The sequence below is a fragment of the Rhamphochromis longiceps genome, linkage group LG17 (genome assembly GCF_057381845.1).
Source record: "Rhamphochromis longiceps isolate RC_006_pf linkage group LG17, R_longiceps_female_GT1.1, whole genome shotgun sequence".
In the NCBI taxonomy this organism is placed as follows: Eukaryota; Metazoa; Chordata; class Actinopteri; order Cichliformes; family Cichlidae; genus Rhamphochromis; species Rhamphochromis longiceps.
In genome coordinates, this window is record NC_140573.1 from 8,948,776 (window position 1) to 8,972,523 (window position 23,748).

At 40.3% G+C, this 23,748-nt stretch overlaps 2 protein-coding genes across 4 annotated transcripts; one reads left to right on the forward strand and one right to left on the reverse strand.

The window, feature by feature from the left end:
• The first annotated feature begins 9 nt into the window (after positions 1-9).
• On the forward strand, positions 10-7,594 carry mcoln3b (mucolipin TRP cation channel 3b). 2 transcript variants are annotated; one of them, XM_085386627.1, is made up of 14 exons: positions 10-257; positions 768-1,007; positions 1,127-1,294; positions 1,629-1,782; positions 3,028-3,094; positions 3,202-3,298; positions 3,651-3,750; positions 3,850-3,962; positions 5,670-5,819; positions 5,932-6,033; positions 6,375-6,497; positions 6,622-6,828; positions 7,032-7,162; positions 7,315-7,594. In XM_085386627.1, the coding sequence occupies exons 2-14, from the start codon at positions 768-770 to the stop codon at positions 7,358-7,360; spliced, it is 1,698 nt and encodes a 565-aa protein (XP_085242753.1). In that variant the 5' UTR covers positions 10-257; the 3' UTR covers positions 7,361-7,594. The 2 variants fall into 2 exon arrangements, with proteins under 2 accessions (XP_085242753.1, XP_085242754.1); XM_085386628.1 differs by having other exon boundaries at positions 784-1,007.
• Positions 7,595-7,701: 107 nt separating this feature from the next.
• LOC146649271 (G protein-signaling modulator 2-like) lies at positions 7,702-23,144 on the reverse strand. 2 transcript variants are annotated; one of them, XM_085386625.1, is made up of 16 exons: positions 22,889-23,144; positions 22,759-22,800; positions 16,312-16,533; positions 15,803-15,938; positions 15,298-15,437; positions 14,327-14,450; positions 14,089-14,204; positions 13,462-13,617; positions 12,772-12,880; positions 12,434-12,599; positions 12,116-12,213; positions 11,574-11,759; positions 10,288-10,447; positions 9,575-9,760; positions 9,375-9,490; positions 7,702-8,726 (listed from the first exon to the last, which is right to left on the reverse strand). In XM_085386625.1, exons 1-16 carry the CDS (start codon positions 22,894-22,896, stop codon positions 8,559-8,561), a joined length of 2,133 nt encoding a protein of 710 aa, XP_085242751.1. In that variant the 5' UTR covers positions 22,897-23,144; the 3' UTR covers positions 7,702-8,558. The 2 variants fall into 2 exon arrangements, with proteins under 2 accessions (XP_085242751.1, XP_085242752.1); XM_085386626.1 differs by lacking the exon at positions 22,759-22,800.
• Between the last annotated feature and the right edge of the window lie 604 nt (positions 23,145-23,748).

Consider the following 23,748-nt stretch of genomic DNA (forward strand, 5'->3'; position numbering starts at 1 on the left):
CAACGAGGCTTCGCGAAGTGGTTAAAAGTTACCTGGGTATTTTACATAGTTAAAGGAGTTTACCGGAAAGACAAGTCTGGTGCTTTAGAAGTTCAGTCGAAGTCAGTGAGGTCACTCGCGATTGTCTAATCAAAGCAACAGTTTTAATTATGATTTTTAATTGAGAGGAATATATTAATTTTGACACCGAGTGCGCGTCGTTGGATCCGCAGCGTTGGGATGCAATTACAAGTTGATTAACCTGTTTCGGGATATCGGTAAGTATCTGTTAATGTACGTTATGTACTGTTTTCCCGGATCTACGGGGTATGAGTTCACTCCTTCACGAGGAGTAATGAATAGCTTACATGTTCCCGCAATGCTGGAAGGCGACCGTGACTGTAAACCTGAGCTGTCTGTATTATTCAGCAGTACAAGTAAGCTAGAAGTCACTGCCTTCCTTTCTTCCTTCCTTCCCAGTCAGCTGTTAGCTAGTCATTAATCACGTGAAAGCTAGAGCTATGCATTCAGCTTGTGGCAAGTATGTTGGTTTGTTCTTCATTCTTAAGGATCAACAAAACAAAAATCAAGACTAGTATTTATTTCCCAGCCTGTGTTTTAATTCTTTTAAGTTTTCATGAATAGCACTAGGCTGGACAAAAATGTTACAATCTGCATTTAATCCCGTATAGCACATTAAAAATATTCATCATGTATCTGAAGTATAAAATGAACTCTAAACTATACACAAACACACTCATAAAGGAGCTTGCATGCATATCACCCAGATGTCAATAACTCTAGATATGGAGGAGTCCGGTGACTTGTATGATGTGCGTGAGACCAATGACCCCTCTTCTTGGGAGGACCAGCACCACCAGTGTCTGCAAGACGTGGCAAAAGTGGAGCGCCTCAGGAGGAAGATCAAGTATTACTTCATGAACCCCTGCGAGAAATACCACGCTCGTGGACGTAAACCATGGAAACTCATACTGCAGATCATCAAAATCGCCATTATTACCATCCAGGTACACGGTATTCTCAAACATGATCCAAACAATTATGATCAGTTCATTTTATTGTGATCTACTGTCCTTATAAGACTTATAATTTATAAGATTTATATTATAATTTTTCCCTACTGCAGCTGGTTTTATTTGGGCTAAGCAACCAGATGGTTGTCACTTTCAAGGATGAAAATCTGATGACGTTCAAGCACCTCTTCTTGAAAGACTATGTGGACGGAGGCATAGCTCCGTATGCTCTTTACAGACAGGCGGATGTTTATGATCACATTGAGTACGTCATTCAACAGGTGACTAAAACTTATCTATAAATAAGAAAATAAACTAAGAAGCTGTGAAATGGGTTTACTTTGGTTGTTTGAAAACACAGCTTTACATGTGCCTTAGTTATTGTTAATTATTGCTGGAATTTTACAATTCTGTATCCTCGTATGTCCAAGCGTCTTACAGGCTAAGCGTGTCATGGGATTGGACTTTGGTCATGTCGCATGAACCAGTATTTTAGTTGTGTTGATTATGGCTCATATAGTAAATGTGTTTTTAAATAACATGGCGGTTACATAAACCTCCTGTGGTAAAATGTTAGCAAAATGTCAACTACCTTTTTCTACTGTTCATTTTCAGTATCGGCTTCTGCACAACATCACATTAAGCAATCATGAATATGAGGAAAAGCACAGTGTCTACACCCCGCTGTTACTGTGTCAGGAGTTCTACAGGAACGGGACCATCTACCCTTCAAATGAGACCTTTGAAATTGATGCTCATGTGGACACTGGTAAGCATGATTAATATTTACAGGAAAGACTCATAACAGTATTGCTAAAATACACTGATTTACACATAAGCCAACTGAAAGATTGGACACTGTGACTCAAACAAGGACTCAAAGATTTTTGCAATTTGTAATAATATAAAATTATATCTATTTATATATCTAATTATCTAAAGTGTAGAAAAAATAAGGTGCTGAAACTACAAAGAATGATGTTGACACTGTTAGCAAAAATGATAAACTTTGCACAACAGTGCCTTCATTTTAACCTAACCAGCTTCATGAAGTAGTCACGTGGTGATGTTTGGGTTTGCCTTATAGAAAACTAACTAACTAAAGCCTCTTCCAGAGTAAATATATAACTGACACATATTGACAGCTAAGATAAACAGTGGACTAAACGACTACACTCACTACAGAGGAATGGCAGCCAGAGTCACTTATCCTACAGCTGCCACTGTAGCATGGATTATGCACTGGAATTGGAAGTAGTAAGAACACAGAATTCAGTTGACTGTAATCTGCAGTCTACTGACATCTAGTGGTGAGATTTTACACACTGCACCTTTAAAGTAATCTCATCACTTAACAGCACCTCAGATTAGTTGATGAAGCCTGCACAAATTGCAAATTGCTCCAAAGAAACCTCTGAGAAAGACTAATAACAGGAGATGTTATCTGTCCAAGAAGCACAGTAAATGGGCATTAGGTCAGGTAAAATGTATGGAGGATAATTTATCAAGGAGCTGCTGGTGGCTTATTTTGTTTTCAAGGTAACACTTTGACTACCTCAGCCTCCTGAAGTATTTCCCCAGTACAGTGTATAGTGGAAACATCAGTTGTTTTCAGTCAGCAAAAGCATGCCTCCAGGCTCTGTAATGAGTGTTTGACCGATTGGCGCCATGATTGAGGGCTGCATCAATACCTTTGGCCTTCACTGAAATCCAAACCTAACTGATGTTTGGGATTGGAATGAGTTGGACCGTGAAGTGAAGGAAAGGCAGCCAACAAGTGCTCAGCACTTTTGGTAACTCCTTCAGCACCGCTGGAAAAGCTCCAGGACACAAAGTCATGAAGGTGGTTTTGAGAAATAAACAGTGGAAGCTTTGAACAGCATAAAAAGGAAAACACATTTGACTTTGTTTAATTTATAGACAATGGAATCAGATATAAAAATAAAAAAATCCAATTAGGTCTAATGGGTTTATTTTGTTAATTTCTGTCTGTGTTGTGGCCTGTCTCTACTAGAGTGCCTCAGAGTTTATCCCCAGCCAGTACACGAAGCGCTTCCACATTTTAAATTGGATTTCATAAGGTACGGAAAAAACATTCGATGTTTTCTTTGACTTTGTTCCCTCGCTGTTGTTGCTGTATATGCATTTAAATCCTCCTGTCAGCTCATGTGCCTGCTCTGTCTTCCAGGTTAATATCTGTCAAGATTACATTTGTTCTCAAGGCAATAAATTTGCAGACAGTGAGACATCGAGAGCTGCCAGATTGCTACGACTTCACTCTTATCGTATGTCATTTGACTTGTCTTCGTGGCTCCGTGAGCATGAGTGGATCACGTCAGACTTTGACTCTTACTAGCAGTTATACGATGTATCTGATGTGTTGTATCACTAACGCTAACCCTTCACCGTGACAGTTACTACTTGTGACTCTGTACCTAAACAAAGTATAGAGAGTCTTTATTTCTGAAGTTCATTCGGGTAAACAAATTAGAGCAGTTTAGTTACACAGCAGTTGCTGTTTATATAATGAATGTTATCTTTGAGGCCAGGCAGATAAATGCTTGGCTATCAAGTGTGGCTTTAAGACTGGAGTGCTTACTCTTTCCTCTTCTCCAAATACGACTGTTTGGTTAACAGATCACTTTCAACAACCAAGCTCACAGTGGCCAGATAAAGGTTGATTTGGAAAACGAAGTAGACATCAATGAATGCAGGCAATGGAAAGTAACTGGAGCATGTAAGTTAGATGAGCAGATTCTAGTTTGTACAAATCATCTGGTTGGAGATTTTCTTTTTTTAATTTTGATGAAAATTTTGAATTCCTGTCCTCTTTCAGATGGTAGAAGCATATACCTGACTGTGCTGTTTGACTGCCTCATCATTATAATGTGCATCATCTCCTTCGCCCTGTGCACGCGCTCGGTGATCACTGGGATTCAGCTGCAGCTCGTGAGTAAAACAAAGCGGTTGCTTTTGCTCAGACCTAAAACAGGCTGTGATTGTCTGATACATTTTTGTGTACACAAGTGCAAGAGAACGCTCACAGCTGATTCTACATCTGACTAGGCTCGGCAACATGTTTTTGGCATCATTGGAAAAAAAAGATATTGTAATTCAAGTGAAGGGATCTAGTGAAGTGAAGTGGGAGTAATATTGGCCAATCAGAGAGCAGATTAGGGTCCTGAAAGTCTATAGAGGAAGTTGGATGTGGCAGCTTAAGCAGTTGGGTGGGTTAAGCAGAGGACTTGTGTCTGGGTGAGTGGGATTTTAATCCTTGCTGAAGTCAAATCAGACTTATCTTAGCTCATACAAAGTATTTGCTTCTGCCTGAGCTCAGCTGGTAGGAGGGGCTTAGGACAGAGAGGGGACAACTGCAGGATTTTTTTTTTTCAGCCTAGTGCAGCTTTTACTAAAAAAACAATTATTCTGTAGTATAACGGCAGATAAGAGCTTGCCGTTGTCAGTTTTTACTTTGGGTTAGATGAGTAACACTTGTCTATACTTAAAAAGTATTTCTTTTTAGTTTTTTTTTATATAGCTTTATGACTATTGTGGCAGGAAAATGAGTATCTAGCTAGTAGCTAGCTGTATTCTGCAACCTCTCCACCCTCCAGTGAGCAGACACAGAAAGACAGAGACAAGGAGAGCAGTGGAAAGAAAGCTCCAGAACAGAGCAGAGCAGTCATCAGGGAAAATGGATACGACATTAAGTCAGATGCAAGATGAAAAGGGGGGAGGTAGGATATAAGAGGTGGGTGCAAAGCAGGTTGCACATGCACACGAGCTGTGTACAGGTTAAAGCAGAATTTACAGTCCCCGCAAATGTGTCTGTCTGCATGCACATTTCTGTTCAGACATGGAGCAGAGAGGGGTTTTCACCCATCGTGCATGCACTCCGCCAAAATCCCACCTGTGCTTTAAGCAGACGGTACATGCGTTTATCACGCAGTGGCCACTTTTCATTGTTCTAACACTTCAGGTCGCGGAAAATTTGCTCTTTTCCACGGCTGACTGACGGACCAACAACAGCACAGGCAAAAGCAGCTCACAGACCAGTTGTACCACATACTCTGTACCTCCATCGATAACAGAGCTCTCTGCAGGTAGCCAGGACATCCCTAGACTGTGAACGCACTACCCCCACTGTACCAGAAATTCCACTTAATCCAACTGACTGTAACAAGCAGTCTCTGTATTTCATAGCCAGTTGGATTGGTAGAAATGTGCTATATCAGTTGATGTGGGCTGGAACTGAGATCAGCTGAATTGCTGGGATTACAGCTGAGCTTGACTTGAAGAAAATGATAAAGATGAAGATGAAATTTTCTTATGGCCGAAGTTCAGCTCAACTTTGACTTGATAATGTCCTGCATAAACACTTTTCTCACCACTCTTCAGTACCAAAACTACGAACCAAAGGGAACATTGTGTCCACCTTTCTGTGTCACCTGTTCATTTCCTTCAAATTCTCCCTACATATGTTATCATAATATCTCATTCTCAGAACTAATAATATCCAGTTCTAATATCATCTGATCTTCATTATTCTGGTTATTAGTTTTTTACGTGCTTGCGTTTAGATCACAAACAAAAACCTGTAGTGATTAATTCTCTTTAGTGATTCAAATTACAACCCACGTTTCTTCTTTTAAACAGGAGTACAGCCGTTACTGCAGGAAACACTTCAGCAAAGAGCTGTCGTGGTCTGACAAGTTAGAGTTTGTGAACAGCTGGTATATCCTTATTATCGTCAGCGACACACTGACTATCATTGGTTCCCTTCTCAAGATAGCGATCCAAACAAAGGTAATAACATTTTAGTAAGTTCGTCATTTCAATTGTGCTAGCCGTTATTATTTTCTGTTTGATACTACAAGTATTTTTTTGAGTTCATCATTCATGTTTTTTTTCCTTCCAGGTGCTCACCAGCTATGATGTGTGCAGCATCTTCCTTGGCACAGGCACCATGTTTGTCTGGATGGGGGTGATCCGTTATATGGGATACTTCAAGAAGTATAATGTAAATCTGTCACACAGTAGTAGATTTTTTGTTTTAATAGATCTCTAGACATGATTAAACATGTATAAAATCCTTTTTTATTCATTAGAAAGGGTTAAATAATTAGAAACATTTGTTCATAGGTCTGAAAAGAAGATGCAGCTTTTCTTATTGTCTTTGTGCATAACGGCAGTGTGTGAAAGACTAAAGCTTAATAGGACCTCAGAATACTTTAAGGTCTCTGAATGGCCAGTTGTGGGAAAACTAGACCCAGTAAACCTGAAGATATTCTCGAAGAGAGAATGATTCACACACTTTTGCACATGTGTTTTTTAGATGCATTACCATGTGTTCATTTCCAGATCCTCATCCTGACACTCCGGGCAGCTTTCCCAAATGTTATTCGTTTCATCTGCTGCGCGGGAATCATTTACCTGAGTTACTGTTTTTGTGGCTGGATTGTCCTAGGCCCGTATCATGAGAAGGTAACAAGCATTGTACTTAACACAAAAAAGGCCTGCTTTACTTTACTGAGGCCAAATTAACTTTTTTAAAATCAATGCAGTGGGGAAAAAAAATTAACGTGGTGCTCTGTAAATGTCTTTGCAGTTCCGGACGTTGAACACTGTGTCAGAGTGTCTGTTCTCGCTGATCAATGGAGACGACATGTTTCCCACTTTTAAGAACATGCAGCAGAAGAACAGCCTGGTGTGGATGTTCAGCAGGGTCTACCTCTACACCTTCGTGTCACTCTTTATCTACATGATCCTCAGCCTTTTCATCACACTCATCACTGACACCTATGACACCATCAAGGTATTGCTACCTTTCTACTAACTCTGTCATTGGTTTTTGTGTTTTTTAAATGCACATTCTGCTTTGAATGCTGCAGAAGAAAGTTTTAAGCGCAGGTCTAACAAAAGGTTTCTGAGAAAGCCTTAATAGTTGAAATGGTGTCTGAAACGCTTAACAAGCATGCACTCTGTATCTACTGTCACTCTCCGACTTGCATCATTTAGCAACAGCAGCAGAGTGGAACCCCAACATCAGAGCTGCAGAGATTCTTGTCAGAATGTAAAGACCTGCCAAACTCTGGGGCATACAGACTTGACAAGAACAATAGCTGTTTCCTAAACTGCTTCAACAACAGGTAAATCTAGACTTCTGCTCTACAGCACTTCTTTGCTCTTTAGTTGATATTGCACCGCTTACTAGAGATGTCTGTTGGTAATTAAACTTGAGGTGCAAGTGAAAATTGGTCATATTTTTGTAACAGAGACTCTCCCCCCACCTTCCTTTCAGATGCAGGAAGTATCGAACTCAAGAGAGGCTGACTTCAGAGGCGTGACATGATTTCATTGTGGAAACGCATTAAAAATTATAATTAATGTGCACTTTATCCTGTTATAGTCAGCTACAGGGATTTTTTTAACCTGACTGAACCCATCTGGTTAGAAGTGAAGCACTGTGATGCACTTCTCCTAGTTTCATATGAACACTGTATGAAAATGTTGTTTTTAAATCAAGCACGTCATACTGGAAGTTGCAAATTCTAGGTAATAAATCAAGGTTCAATGAATAAGTTGAAATGTGTATTAAATGATTTTATTTCCCCATCATCAGGAGAAGGTATTAGTATAAAAGCTAATATTGTAGCATTTTACCCTTCACATTAGTTAATCCTCTGTAAAATCTTGTTACAATTCAAAAAAAAAAAAAAAAAAAAAATCCCATTTCATTTCACGGTAATAAGACAACCCATACATCTGTCAGCACAGTAAAATAATTAAGTCTTTTGTGTCTTTAAAAGCAATATCCGCAAGCAGATATTGTATATGGCTCCACGGTGCTGTAGCAGTGGATTATTTCCCAAGAGAAGAGTTGAGCTCCTTTGACAAATTACTGCTGGAGAGGTCAGAGATCAATTCAAACAAAGATGTTCCATTCTTGCATTTAATGAAGTTGTAAACAGACCACACACACTCCACGCTGCTTTAATGCATCTTCCTTTCATCGAATATGCCATCCAACTTGAAGCCTTGAAACCGAAGCCAAAATCCATTATTTTCTTTTTGGCTTATGATTTTGGAATACATAATCCAGCCACCAGTGACCACTACAACCATCTGTTTGCAGGAGTGACTTTATGCAAACTTCCAGAGTAAACAGACATCACTGGTAGAGAGGTCTCTTATATAAGCAGCCAACCAGTGACATCACCAATATTTAAAAAAAAGAAAAAAGAAAAAAAGTTGTGACCTTTCAATAAAATAAATTCCCAAGTCTTGTAATCATAAATTTCACATGATTTTTAAGTCACGATGCCAGTTTTGAGAGCTTGACTTCCTCGCAGGATTGCTTTGTATTCTTCCTGATCGCACAGGAAATCAGTCAGGGCAGTCCAAAAAGGCAGGAATTCCTACAGGTTACAAACTCTCCTTAAATGTAAAAAAAAAAAAACCAAAAAAACAAACAAACCCAAAAGCAAAACGCCAGAGCTTGTTACTTCATTTAATATGAAAAAAAAAAAACCCCGCTGGTCAGCGTCAGCCTAGTTTGGACTGGTTTACTCCAGAGGGAGGTGGAACCCGTTGCTCCTCCATCCTGTTGGATTGGGAACGCAGGATGAGACTGAAAAAATCCTCATCAGGAACAGTCGATGCTTTAGTTGTAGGTGGTGGAGCAGCACACCTCTGGTCATTCAGTCTGGAACCCTAAAACACAATCGAGAGTTAAATTATACCAACTGAAGTGTTTAGTGATGCTTTGCACGTATCAGAATTGATTAACCCCTGATTATACTTTATTAGGCATAAAGCAGAAACTGGTAAGTGAGGAAACTCATTTCCAGGGTAGTGGTGCAGCATGGAAACTGATAAAAATTAGAAATGAGTGGCCTAATATTTTCTATTCTGAGGTCCAGTAGATTGTTTTGGCTGGGAGGCCTGCCACGCCATAGCCCATGAAAATTCTCACTTGACTGCATTACACTGCCTATCACACCTAGACATTAACTCACTTTTCAAATACCCAACTTGGTTGAAAAGTACATACATGAGTCCCTTTTTGTCTTGGATATTTCGTGGAATGAACTGGGTAATATGGTGCCAATTAAGAAGGACTGCCCTGCACTTTCAATGAAATGGCAATGCCTTGTTTAACCTGGAGCACAGTCAGCATGAGAAGACGGTGTACAGCAGTCTCTTGTTTAGTATAAATAATCCTGAATTATCCAACCATGTTCAAATTATCAAAGCTACTTCCTGGGACCTAAATTCATAGACCCAGAATCTAAGTGTTATCACATGGAAAACTTTAAGGGCATGTACAAGGCAGGACGTGATGCAATGAATTTTCTTTACCTGGCATTTGACTAACATGTCGAAGAAGACATCATCCCCCTCGGGCTGCTCAGAACTGGCCTCGAGACGACCGTACAGGGAGGGTGTGCGAGTAGTATTTGCAGTGGGGACTGGGACTAGGAAGAAAACCAGAAACCCTTTACGTGATATTATGGGGAGTAATGAAAGGATAAAAGTGGGCTTTTCCTTGCATTCTTTACCTTGTGACTGGACTTGATCTGTGTTGGAGGTGGAGGGTGTACAAGGCTGGTTGGAGGTGTTGACACGTAAGCCAGGAAAAGGGGTCATGCTGACCCGTTGGTCGTCCAGACGGCGGGCTTGGGAGCTGGCCAGCAGCTCCAGGAAATGACCAGGATCCTGGTATAGTCGTTCGCGCTCTGAAACAGCTACAAACAGACATAATTATTATGTGTGTGAGTAACCAATGGAAGTGAGTTAACTGTTAGTTGGGCAATTAGCTACTCAACCCAACATTTACTCTTGACTTTGTACACGTCAAAAGAGGGCAGTATCTTAAAGCAATCCTCCACCCAAATGAAGTGTGCCGCTTCAAATATTCCTCGGAGGTTTGAAAGCTGGCTGAAAAGAATTTGCCCTTCATAGAGACTGTCGGGTGTGATAAGCTGGGACTCATGGCCGTTACAGATGAGTGCAATGATAACAAAAAGGCTCATAAACGCCACTGTGCTCACTGAAGGATAAAACCACAAATATAGCTTTTTGGGTGGAGAATCACTTAAGGTCATCTCTGCCATGAGGAAAAGCAACATTCAACATGTAAAAGGATAATTCTGTGACATTCACACCACAATACGCCAACACTGGGAGTGCCTTCTCTGTAGTTCACTCGTATATTACCTGGCACCTTTTTAGATATGGCGTGAACATCAGTAAGGACACAAGACTGACTCACATTTCTTTTCAGCTACAGGTGGGACGGAGGAGGGAGAGGGATGGGCAGGGAGATGGCTGTTGCCATCCAGGGTACACCTTTGCTCGTCCATTCTGTTGCCCTGGAAACGAGAAAGGACGTCGAAAAAGCTGTCCTCGCCGATAGTGTCCCGTGTTTCTGGCTACAAAAACATTAAAAATCTATAAATAAATAATGAAGCAGGTTTAATAACAACAGAAAACGCTGCAGATAACGGAGGTACTCAAACAAACAAAACAGTAAAGCTAAAACAATTAGTTAATTTGACCTTTGACAGAAAATTAAATCATTTTAATAAAGATGCCATTTGTGTTCTGGGAAATTTTGATGAACACTTTCTCTATTTTCCAACATTTTAGAGGCAAAACTGACTAAAAGGCAAGTGTGACAAGAGATGAACCTTTACACTCTGGCAGAGAGTGGAGTAGATGTTTACTGATACTTATGCATCAATATACTATAAACAGCTATGAATACAATAAGATAAGTATCCTGAGTGGTTTTCGGCTCCCTTTGTTAACACAGCCTTTCTTCATCTGGTGCACACAGTTTGTTACACCAACTGCGATGCAGTTGAATATACAACAGATTCTCTGAGGTGGCACATCTAATTTCATCTGGTGAGGGTCCTGTACTACAAAGAGAGTTCAACATACATAGGATATCTTTGAATCAGGATAAGCAGTTACATATAACTGGTTATGAACTCAGCAACTTAGCCCAGGGTTTCCCAGAGTGCTGCTAGCAGCATCTGACCAATCACAACTTGGGATAATTGTACTAGCAGCAGAGTGGATGATTTTTACAAAGAAAGCCCCTTTTTTGTGTAGCAATTTTTCTTGTCTTATGATATCAACATACTCCAAGACAGCTGCAGGCACAGAGGACAAAAGCTTAGATTCACTAGTTTACAGTTTATTACTACAAGTGTTACATTTTGCTACAAATTCACTTAAATCTGAAACGGCCTGTATTTTAACAGACTCTGTATTGTACAGACAAACCGTTTCCCTTTAAGTACTTGGAAGCAGTAGGAAGAAAAACAACAATGAACATAAGACAGAAACTATGACTCCATGCTGCTACACAGAAACTTCCTCCCACAGCATTAACACTTTTGTGGGAAGGCATCTGCGTGAGGTTGTGTCACAGGCTACATGCTCACTTTGAACTTTTAGGCTGAATCATCACTGACCAGAAGCTCAGCGAGGATTCCAAAAATGTTTTGAGTGGGTTACGTCTTTCTGCCTGCTTTAACTTACACATACCTTCTGAGGCACTGGTGCTTCCAGCTCAGGCTCCGTGTCCTTGGTGCAGGTTTTGTGCTGGTCTTCCAGAGAGGATTTGTCATCCTTCTGCCTTTTGCTTTTTGTCCAGGGGAAGGGGAAAAGCTTACTGGAAGCCTTGACTGAGTTGTTTTTTGAAGACCCAGAGAACGCATCTTCCCCCCAGTCCTGTATATATAAAAACACACAGAACATACGACTTTCTTACTGACAGAATTACAAGATCAGTCTTTTTTTTTTTTTTTTACCTAGCACAGGCTGGGTGAACAGAGCAGAAAGTACCATTCTTTGCAGACCATTTTTCATGTAAAATTAACTCTTTTTTTTTGTATTTAATGTGTTTTCATTGTCAGAACAGCTGTTTTTTGTTACTCTGTTCCACTTTGTCTCCTAAAAATAGTGAATATAGTAAAACTAATAAAACTAAAAATTTGGCTAGCCTAATTTAAAGCTCAGGAGTTTGGACCATTTCATTTGTTATGGCCAGTTTTGAAATAAGACTGAGCACAGTTAGTTTTACGTACCGGGTGTGCTGGCAAATCTCCCCTTTGACTTTTGGGGGAAATTGGACTGTAATCCAAGTTCTCTTCTTTACTTCTGTTCAAGGATGCATACTTGGTCCCTGAAACAAAAATTAAAAAAAATTAGCCAGTGTGGCCACATTTCTGGAAAAACAATGATTCAGTGAAGCATCACAGCATAAAGCTACAGGACACAAGCAAATGGATTTCTAAATCTTAGCAGCATGGGTTTGGTGTTAAAGAGGACTCGACTCTTGTTCATGCACATTTACACACATGCAGAAGTGTAAAAATGAACTGGTTAACAAAGTCCAGATTTACCTGGTATGCTGGGGTAACCCTGGTAGCATCCTGTCAGAGCAGAGCTATTTGCATTGGTGTTGCCGAAGAGGAAGGGATGAAAGTTTGGGTTGGACTTGAGGCCTACAGCCAACCGTAGGTCTGACAAGTTCATCCTGGCGGTGGCCTCGCTACTTTTATCTCCGGTCTGCACCAATGACAACATTACAGTTTACTGTGAGCATACGATATATTTCTATTTCTACATCTGGCTTTACAAATACATATGCAATTATTTCCTGTTGTTCCCTACTCAACCAGCAGATGGAGGTGTGGCCCGATAAAACTCCTAAAAGAGCAGGAAAACTGTAAACAGTCACCTCTTTGGCAATTTCTAGATGTTTCTCAGCAAACTGCATGGCTTGCTCATGATTCCCCAGGGCTGTGTGGGCATTTCCTAGACTCCAGTAAGCTCTTCCTTCACCGACGCTGCAGCAAGACAGAACAGTCTGAGTAACTTCATGTGAAATTATGCAATAACGGGTAGTCATACATCAAATTATCACACACTGCAATTACAACAGCTGAGACTAAAATTAGCTCATGTGTATTTCACAACAATAGTGGGTATTTAACATTTCCACGCACAATTTGCTAAAATCTATACATATTAATGACAGCTAGTTTAAAAAAAAAACCCAAAAAACATTCTACAAGATTTACTCAGCACCGCCTATTTTAAACCCTTTTACATCTTTTTACAAGGCTAAAAAGAAAATCAACCCCCCTCAAAAAAAAGAACAAAAAAAACAACACAACATTTGCACATTATAAAAATAACCATTGTTCCCAAATATTCTGCAGAGCCTTTATATAAAGCTCATCTATAAACACTTAACCAATTACAACATGAAATGACTGTAAATGCTGCTCCTTGGGACTTTTTTCCTTTTGGATGTTTGTTTTAACACCACAGCGGCCACCCACATGTTAAGTGCACAATCTGATTACACTTCTGAGGACAGTTTGGCAGCAAAGCTGACAACAACAAAAGGCTTTCAGTGGTATACCGGTCGCTAAGATCCTGAGCAATGACCAGATGTTTGAGGTGGTAATCGATAGCTCTCTCATAGTCCTGCAGTAGCGTGTAGGTGTTTCCCAGACTGTAACAGGCCTGAGCCTCCACAGCCCTGTCCTTCAAAACCCTGGCCAGCTGCAAAGTCCTCCTGAGGGTGAAAGAGAAGAGGAGGAAGGTCAAAGAATGTCTAGGGCGGGTGCAGGACAATGATTGTTATCTGCTCTTTTCTGTTCTCTTTGTTCTCATTTTCCAAGGACATCCATGTCAAGGAAGTGCTGGAATGACAGACTGACAAGTTACAACATTTGACAGTGTTCCTGTAAGTAAGTCATTAAAAAATACTATGCTGCTCATAAAAACTAGAGAGGAAGTGCAGCCAAAAAAACTCCTCCTAAGCTGCTGGGATGAACTCATCCTCCAGTGTAAATCACTTAGAGAACAAGAATCAGTTTAAACCTAACTCATTTATAGCTGTCTGTTCATGTGTAAAAGGTTTTAATGTAGCATTTATGGTACAAAGAGGAGAACAAAGAGAAGCCCTAAAAGTAAAAAGTGCGCTTTCAGCATTCTTTTTTTTCTGTCATGCCACAAATGAAGTGAGAAAGATGATGAGCCTCACTTGTAATGACCGGCCGCCACGTCAAACTGTTTGAGGAATATGTGTGCATTGCCAAGGTTGCAGTGGGCCCTCCTCTCAGCAGACCTATCCCCAAACTCCTTAGCAATGAGAAGGCGCTATCGAATAAAAAGGGTGCATGTTACTCTTATCTTATTAAAGAATGAGTTAAGCATCATAACAATACTGGCCAAGCTCCTAAACAAGCATCAAAGAGCGTTGTGAGTACTTCGGCACCTACCTTTTCATGTGCAGCTACTGCGTTTTCAAAGTCTCCTAGTAGATAGTAAGTGTTTCCAAGGTTCCCGTAGGTACGACCCTGGGCCGCTCGATCGCCTAGCTCCGTCACCAGGTGCAGGTTTGCTCTTTGTTCACAATAACAAGAAAATGCTCACTTATAATTGAAAACTGTGGCAGAAACACATGGCTGTTGTCTTAGGTTTCCTGGGTGATTCTGTGATGACTGACTGAGATTTGACAAAAAGACACTTTTCCTTTTGTTTTTCTAGTCGTCAACAAGAAACTGATCAGTCTGCGCCGGCCACTGGACAGCCAGACGAAGATTTGCTTCAACTTGGGTTTAATGCCAATCGGAGCTTGTCTGCTACTTTAAAAAAAAAAACAAAAAAAACAAAAAAAAAAAAACTCTTGATGGACCATCTTATGACCTACATCTTGATAGCACAACCACCCAACAACTTAAGTAACTTTAGCAACAGTTTATTTTTTGTGTGTGTGTGTGTTTTTTTTTTTTTAAATCATTTGAATGGATCAGTGGAAGATTACATACCATTTTTTCTACAAATCGTCTTTGTCTACATGTGCATGGTGGTCATTGCATAATGAAATAATAGCAAACAATCAAAAATGACAATTTTGATTAGAGCTGCATGGGACACAACAGTTTCAATGCCACTCCAAACTGTTCAGTTATATAAATATCGCCTGCCACTGATGCAAAGACATTGATGTTAGTCAGTGAAATGTGAGGCAATGGAAATGATTATTAAACAACTTTATTACAAAAAACCATACACCACCCTAGCACCTCAGAGCTGTCTTAAGCTCTATATCTAATCCATTCTGGCAAGCTCATTTTTTAAGCAACTTCCAACCGTGGCACAGTTCAGCGTCTTAGTCATATCTCATTGGGACCTTTGCAGTAAACAAAGCAAAATCAATGCTTAGAGGTAAACAGTGATGCCAACTCACTCGTAGTACTGCGCAGCTTTCCTCAGGGCTATCCTTGCCTCCTCTGAAAACTCTCCTGGCTCTGCTCCGCTCCAGCAGATGCTCTTGCCCTTGGCGTGGTAAACGTTTCCGAAATTATACAGCGCTCGAGCCTGCCCGACCTACAACACGCACAACAGATTTTCACAGACGGAAACCAGAGTGACCGGCGCTGTAATTACATACTTAAAATACACAGACACCAGACTTTGGTGCTTGCATGCAGCCTGCAGAACTATTCTAGATGCTGGTACACCGAGTCAATGCAGTCGTCACGTGTGCGCGAAGTGTTCTGTGGCTCCACAGCACGTTACGTGGTACAGTTGTAACAAATTTGGATCCATTTATGGTAATCACAGTATATGAGCAATTTAGTCACAGACTAAATGACAAAACAGTGAAAATAATTTAATCTTATGTTGCTGAAATAAAAAACAGCTGGGGGATGCTCCGCCTGTGTTGAAATAATAAATAAAACATTACCCACCTTATCATATATGGCTCTCGTGATTTCCAAATGTCTTTGGCAGCAAACCACTGCTTCATCATACCGTCCTAAAAGCTTTAATGTGTTTCCAAGGTTACCACTGGCTTTGGCCTCTCCAACTTCATCTCCAATTGTTCTGGGATTGTAATGAAGATTTAAAATAAATAAATAAAAAAAATAAGCATTAGGAAATAATTAGATTGGAATATCAGTGTATTCCTTATGTGTATTAGATAGAAAACACAAGAGGCAAGAAAGTAATTTGCAGCTGCAAGCAGTAATACACTGGAGTCTAGTTTAGCAGTTTAATCAAGGAGGGGAGATATAGTGATTTAAAAAAAAAAAAAGTTGTAGCACTTAATCCTGAATGTATTGTTAGACTATACGTGTGTGCGCGTGTGTGTGTGTAGGCTGACCAAGGTCAAAACAGTTGTACAATCAACTCAAAAGACTTAAAAATGAAGAGATTAGGTTGATTTGTTTAACAACCATATTTTAAAAATGTTCACCTGGTGAGTGTGAGGTCATGCCGATGGTATTCCAGAGCTTTATTATACTCTTGAAGGTGAAAGTAGGCATTTCCCAGCTGGCTGTAGATGGCACTGAGGATCTGGAGGTCCTCTGTTCCAACCTGGATGGCAGACTCAAAGAAGGACACACCCGCTCGGTAGTCCCCGGTCTTACAGAGCCGCTCACCTTCCAGAGCCAGGTCCAGACATGATGACTCCATCCTGCAGGGAGGCGGGACCAGGCGAGAAATCACAGTGTGTTTAATCACAAGGCTGAAATACCTTACTAAATCAGAAGGATGACAAACCAGTTATAATTCTCCCCTTCCCCCTTACTCATGCTGAGCCACAAAACTACAACTCAATACTCTGTCACGTCCACAGTCCCGAACATAAGTGTGGACACACTCATCCATTCAAATGTACGGTACTGATTTTTTTTTCTTCCAAATTACTACCGGTAAAACGGATTACTCTTGACTAGGTTTTGATTAACAAATCAATTTCCTAGCATATTAGAAAAAAATATTCATCTACTCAAAAATGATGTAAAAGAGCAGAAAATTATCATTTAAGAGAATCTGCTGCCAGCGAGGGGAAAAAAAAAAAGATGGCAAAAATTCCATTTTGGTTGTTTGAATTATTCAACAGATCACATTTAGCAAAAACCTTTCTGAAGTGACTTAACAACAAATTGACAAATTGTTCAAGCAAAATCTGAAACAACCACTTTTTAAATTGCACGAATGTCCTTTACTACAAAGAAATAAGCTAAAGTGCCACCGCGGAGAGATCATCTGTGTTTTGAAACGGGGCCAAATAACCTGGAGGTTAGATCACTCAACTAACACATGAACTCATCTCACTGGCTCACTGTGGAGATCCCTTTTTAACAGTCGAATTACCACACAACACAAGAAAGAGAAACTCCAAATGAGAAGCAGGAAAAACAAAACAAAACAAAAAAAAACCTCCAGTCTGTGAAACCAGACCCAACAACTATAATTCCAAAATAGGACCAAGCATTTCCTGTCCAACTCCTAAACTGCCACATTTACCCTGAAATGACAACGTGTACTTTACATTTAACCATGACATTAGCTAAACTAATAAGGTCTAACATTTTTGCACTCTCAATCATCTTTTACTTTTTTCAGCTTCAAAACTGTCAATGAAACAAAACCGAGAGGGGAAAAAAAAATCTGTCATGAGCAAATGCACAATAAATTTGTAAAACAAATCCAGTCATGCACGGCTGCAACAGTTTCACAACTACAGCATTAACATGACTTGACTTGTTGATTGATACTAAATTTGGAGGAACAGCAATACTGCTCTGCATTAAAACAAAGCGGTTTACTTTCATGAACTGGGTTAAAATTTGTGTGTCTGCCACAGGAAAAGCACACACATGCAGGCATTTCTTTTTAATCAGAACAATCACAGGTTTATAATTACCCTTGCACGCTTGTGACCCCATCCCCCAAAGAGACCATACCAGTTATCCCCCGCCCCCTCAACCCCCTCAGCCCTCTGAGGAAATGAAACCACATTCTGCTGTGTTGTCTGCAATACTATTTGGTTTGTTAGGTTGCTCCATTCAGGAATTAACAAGTAATTTATGAATGGCTAAATGTGGTTTCATAGGATTCATTAAAATAAATAAATAAATAAACAAACAAACTAATATATCTTCATCTGTGATGTGCTGCATTTACTTTCTAAACTTAGAGATTTCCTCTTCTGAATGTTCCATGGCTACTTGAGCACACTTTGGTTACAAGAATAGAAGTATTTAATCTCAGCTAGAGAGCAGAGATGTTCTTTCAAAAGGTTAAAAGTAATGTAAATAAACTAAACCTTTTCTTACTAAAGCACTAATGCATTAAAAAAAAAAAAAAAGGATGTCTTTATTGTTTACAATATGTTGAAGACTTTAAATTCCACAAAAACACTAACTGTAAGCTGTTGAGACGTATGTGTACAATGTAGGACCTCAGAGTACCACAGTGTTTCCTGTATATTAACATGCTTTCTGACATGTAACTGGACATTTTGTTGCTCCCGGTCAAAGACAAGTGACAATCCAATACCCTGGCTCACATACCTGTCGCCTCTTCCCCTTCTGATGCACTCGAGACAAGTTGACACGACAGACATTTCAAGCTTCTCAATGACTCTCAGGAGCAAACCCAGCTCGTTCAGCACTGCACCCTTTATCTTCTCTACCTTCGCGTGCATACACATAACGCACACAGCTACGGTGTCTCAATTTCAAAGAAATAAAGAAAACCCCCACGGATAGGCCGCCTTCCCTGCGTGCGCCCCGCTAACTCGTAGCAGCAAAACAAAGGACTTAATCCTCTCAGCGTTCACGTCGACCTCGATGGCCAGGTGAAAGGCTGGGAGACCTTTTGTTTAGGTGAAGACGGATTAACAGCAGGCTGTTACAGAGCTGATATGATTTAAGTTAGAGCAGTCCGCGAGGCTGGCATGTTCAAATGATTGTTATATTTCTCACTTAGCCATTGGTAACCTGCACATCTAATCCACCTGATGGTATGTGTCACTTCCAATTAGGCCAGACCTGCGAGGTAATTATAGTCACTTTAAGTGGCTCTAGTGAACCCTAAGGCTATTTGCTTGACTCCGCATGAAATAATCATTCTGCAGCATGCAGTCTGGATGTACACACATTCTACTATTAACATATAAAAATGTTTTACCTGGACAATAGTGTTCATTTTAATAAGAAACATCTTTTATTAGAATGACTCTCTGTGATTTCTTTTGGCAAATCCCACAGTGGACAACATAGAGATGTATTAGGTACAGAAAGCCAAAAATAAATTCACACCCCTTCACAATCCCTTAACCAAAGCTTCTCGTATCTCAGCTGTTGCGGATCCGAAGAAATCCACTTGTCTGAATTAAGAAGGCTGGACCAAAGTGCCCTCTGGGGTGGACATTTCCTCATCCTTGTCCACGATCACTAGAGCAAGCCATGTGACTTTAAAGCCACCACCTCAGCTGACCAAACGCCAGGTCAATTGTTATACAAAGAGGTGAACGTTGGTGCACGTAGAAATGTATTAGACAAGAAAATGCATTAGTAAAATTCTCCTAATTAGCTATGAGTTACTTATGTAGGAATAATAATATATAAATTATTATCCTGCTACTTCTCATCTATGGCTATGACTTCAAAGTAAAAGAAAATCTCCATTATCAGGTTGTCTTATTTACCTGCATGCTAGCTGTTGCCGAACACACAGAATGGAATTCATTCAAAGGAAAATATGCCAGTAGCAAACCGGTTTGACTGGGCTTGTGCATGCAGCTCAATTATGTCTCTACCCTACGCCGTTTCCCAAAATATATGTCATATACTATATCAGTTACATGCAGAGCTAAACATGAGAGTCAGAGTCAACAACATGACAGCACAGCTTTGTAATCAGGTTCATTTTCTCACAACTATTTCGGTCCTGCCATGAAATATTTACACCGTGGCTCAGGAGGACCTCCTGTGGGCCATCCAGAATCTGTCATCAGCTAGCCAATCAGGTCTCATGTTACTGACACAGACACAAACTTAGCAGATAAACTAATGATAAATACAAATGTGAGTGATTCTTTCCTTAATTATTATTAGTAGTAGTATTATTATTGTTACTACTATTGTGGAAAAAAAGTAAAGCATTTAATTAGCTGTAACTTCAAATTGAGGTAATTGTGCCATTCAGTATGGAAGCTCTTACGCGTGTCAGCATTCAGATTTTCAGCTCTTATCACTCCACGCCAAATAATGTGGATTATTCCATTACTCTTCAGTCGTGTTCTTCTAATCTCTCTGATTTTATATTCAGAGAGAACGGCACAAAAGCATGGCACAGTTTAAGTAAACGCAAACACAAGCCTACCTGAGGCGCACATGGAGTAAATGCTCTCTGTCGTATGCACATTGCAGAGCAAAGCTGCCAAACATGACAGTCAGCCAAGCAGTCCTATAAGGAGCCAGAGACTGAACCACATTATGTATTCCTGTCAACTCCTCGGCTCAAGGTGAACCAAGCTTTTTTTGTTTTGAAGAAAAATCTGGGAACTAACTGACACGAAATATACATGCAACAGATTCATGGAGAACGCCCGCATGCTGCTATGCATGGGTTCAGCTGTCGCACCATCTCTGTCCCACCTCTTATCTGGAAACCAGAGCTGAGGTGCAAGAGAAAACACTCACTGTCATGCACACATGTAAAGAAAAAAACAAAAACCAACTCACAAGCAAAAACTAACACAATCAATCAAGGGTGTTTGACGAGACACAGATGGGGAGACAATTGAATCAGCAGAGCTTTATAATTTAATTATTTTCATAGCTGCACATGCTGCCAGGAGTTCTGTGGAAGCTGTCAGTTCACATACTTGTTCAAAGCAATAGCGATCTCTCCTCAAGTTGCAATATGTGGTAAATAAACAGAATACACAGACACTGTCTCGAAGGGGAAGAGCTTGCATTGGGTACCACTGCTCTGTGGCATGCTCTTTGATTTTCATGCTTAAAAAATGACTGGGGATTTGTCATGAACAGTGCACACAATGCAATGGGCACGCTACTGCATTCAAAATGATGTTCACCTACTCAGTGTCAATCGTATGCCAAGAAAAATCCCTTCACATTCAAAACAATGAGAAAGTGCTCATGTTCCTCATGCCCAGTTCCCAAGACCGTGTCCAAACAGAAACTCGAAATCCAACTACTAGTTTCACACCTCCTGTCTTTCTGATCATGCTGCCGTTGATGCTCTTTTTCTTGATTTTTGACCTATTTTGCACATACTGAGCTGTACTAGGCTTGTTTGCCTCCCTGTTGGCCTGAATGGATCCATTTATCCTATGACCTCATTCACTGACTGAACTGTTTTCAGAGAAGGCACTCCAGCTGACTGCACCATTTTCCTTTTTCCCCCTCTTTTTTTGGGTGAAAGCATCATCATGCGCTCTAAAGTTTTGACAGTGTTGCAGTGCACACGGATCCCAAAGGGAAAGTCGTTTCCGATGCAGGGACCATGACGTCTGCCAACAATCGAGAGCAAACTTAAAAGTCGGTTCTGCGTCGCACTTTTAGCAATACCTGTCAAACTGAGATTTTACTTTTTAAAGCTTAAAAGAAGAGGGGGTGAAAAAAAAGCCATCAGATTTTCTTGAGAGTAGAATGAAGAAAAAAAAAATCAGCTGACTGGAAAACATTCAAGATCAAGCACTATACATGTGCAATGTTCCATTACAGTAAATGACAATCAGGAGGAAGTGCGGCACAGTAAAACCAAAACTGATCACAATGAGCAGCCAAATAAGTCCAGTTTTCTTTCACTTTCCACCCAGTTTGGCCTAAATCTAGATCTCATTTGTCAAACGCTGCTTTAAATATGAATTTTTATAATTCTGAAGAATTATAAGAGCAATGTGCAGTCCTGCAGCAGCTCCATAGCCTTTAACCACAGCTCTCTGCTGAAGATCCAGTGATAAATATTTTTTAAAACATCCTTAAAAAAAGAAGAAAAAAAAAACCCCAGCCCACTGCTTTTAATTTCCCATAATACAAAAAAAGCTGACACAACAAATCCTCCTAATTTTGCTGCATTTTGCAAAGAAAGTGTGGACAACTACAAACGAAAGCACCACCCCACCGCTGCTCTTTGGAAGCCTCTTACTCACCCATGCATTAAAAAAGAAAAAGAAAAAAGAAAAAAAAGAGAGCTCAAAGTGACATCCAAAAATAATTTCCATAGAAATACGCCCAGCCAATCTCTCTCCAATTAAGTGATGCTCTCTGAAGTGCTAACAGCTTCTTTCTTTCTTTTTCCCCTGAAGAAAGCTCACCAGAAACCATCATTAGAGACTTAAACCCAGCCCTACATGGGAAAATGGGTCGCAGCCTATTTAAATAGCAAACTGAGCTTCAACATCATAACTGCTGCCTGCCCTGTAATTACTGTTTATGTTAAACTAGTTGAGTGGGTTTCACCATGTAGCCAAAGCTGTAGCAATACACTACTTAAAAAACAAAACTTATTTTTGTTGTTGTTGGGGGGTTTTTTTGTGCTACGATTTAACACCTAAAGCTACCATTTGTTTGGTCCGTGTACTGGCTCACGCTACATTTCTTCCCTAAACTCATGACACAGCCTTGGTCATGTTTAGGAAATTCTGTATTAGAAAGCTGGAAATGAGTCAGTTAAACCTGAGCAAGCCCTCACATGCCCCCTGTCTGACTGAACGGCAGACGGTGTCACTTGTTATAGAAGCTATTGTGACAGTCCAAACGTATGAAGGTCTCACAGAGACTAAAGCTACCTTATATGTGTAAACGACTGTTTCTAGAAATTAACCACCACGACGACCAAACGACACCAAAACTTCCCAGATGTTTCTTTCACCTACCTCAAAGTGAAGTCCGCGAATACACCACAAACATGGCTCCAGCTCGGTAAAGAAAATAGTCAAGTCAAAAATCTTCCAAAGTGTTTGTTTTGTTTTCCACCGGGTTGTTTACAGTAGCGTTACTACTCACTCGTCCATCTGGGAGGAAGATGACTCTGGTGTCTCGGGAAGCACAAGTCGAAGCCACTCCTCGAGCTCAAAATCTGACTCCAATTAGGATTCCACGGTTGCTGCCTTCAAGTGTCATGGGAAATATTTGGCAATGGTGCTGTAACCTGACCAATCACGTCGTTAAAAAGTTCTTGAGGTGACGTTTGCAGAAGGGCGGTTGTAAACCTCCACTGTCAACTATCCGTCGTTGGAAGTCAGGGATTGTTAATAAACCAGTTGAGGCTATTCGCGTACTAGCGAATAGCCTCAATTAATACAGCGTGCCTAGCTTTGAAGGTCTCTCCCGCCCCCTGCCGCACGGCGCTATTCTTTGCGACTCATTTTCAAAACAAGCAAATTACGGCAGATGTCTTGTGTAGTCCGGTAAAAATATTTAAAAGTAGGGTGGCAAAGTGTAGCAGTTTGTTTAAATCACTTTGACTAAGTGGGAATTACGACAAACGCGCAACGCAACGTTTAGGATTTCAAAATAAAGGTATGTCCCTTACTGATGGTTGTAGTCGTAGTCTTCACCCAGGCATTTAGCTGTCCTTAGTGCTGTGCAATACTGCAAATTTAGTGCCGTAAAAAATTACCTACTGACCAAGTAAATAGAGGGCCAATTTTGTCAATACTGATATTTTTAACCTGTAAAGGCAGCTTTTAGCGGCGAGAGCAATGTGTCATGATTTTTGAGATGAATCATCATTAGTTTGCAAATTCTGAAGCCATTTTAAAAACCACTAAATCACTGTGATTTTATTTAGTTTTTTTTCTTTCTACTTTACACAATCAAAACACACCTCTCAGCTTTTACTATATTTTTGAAACTGTTGGAGA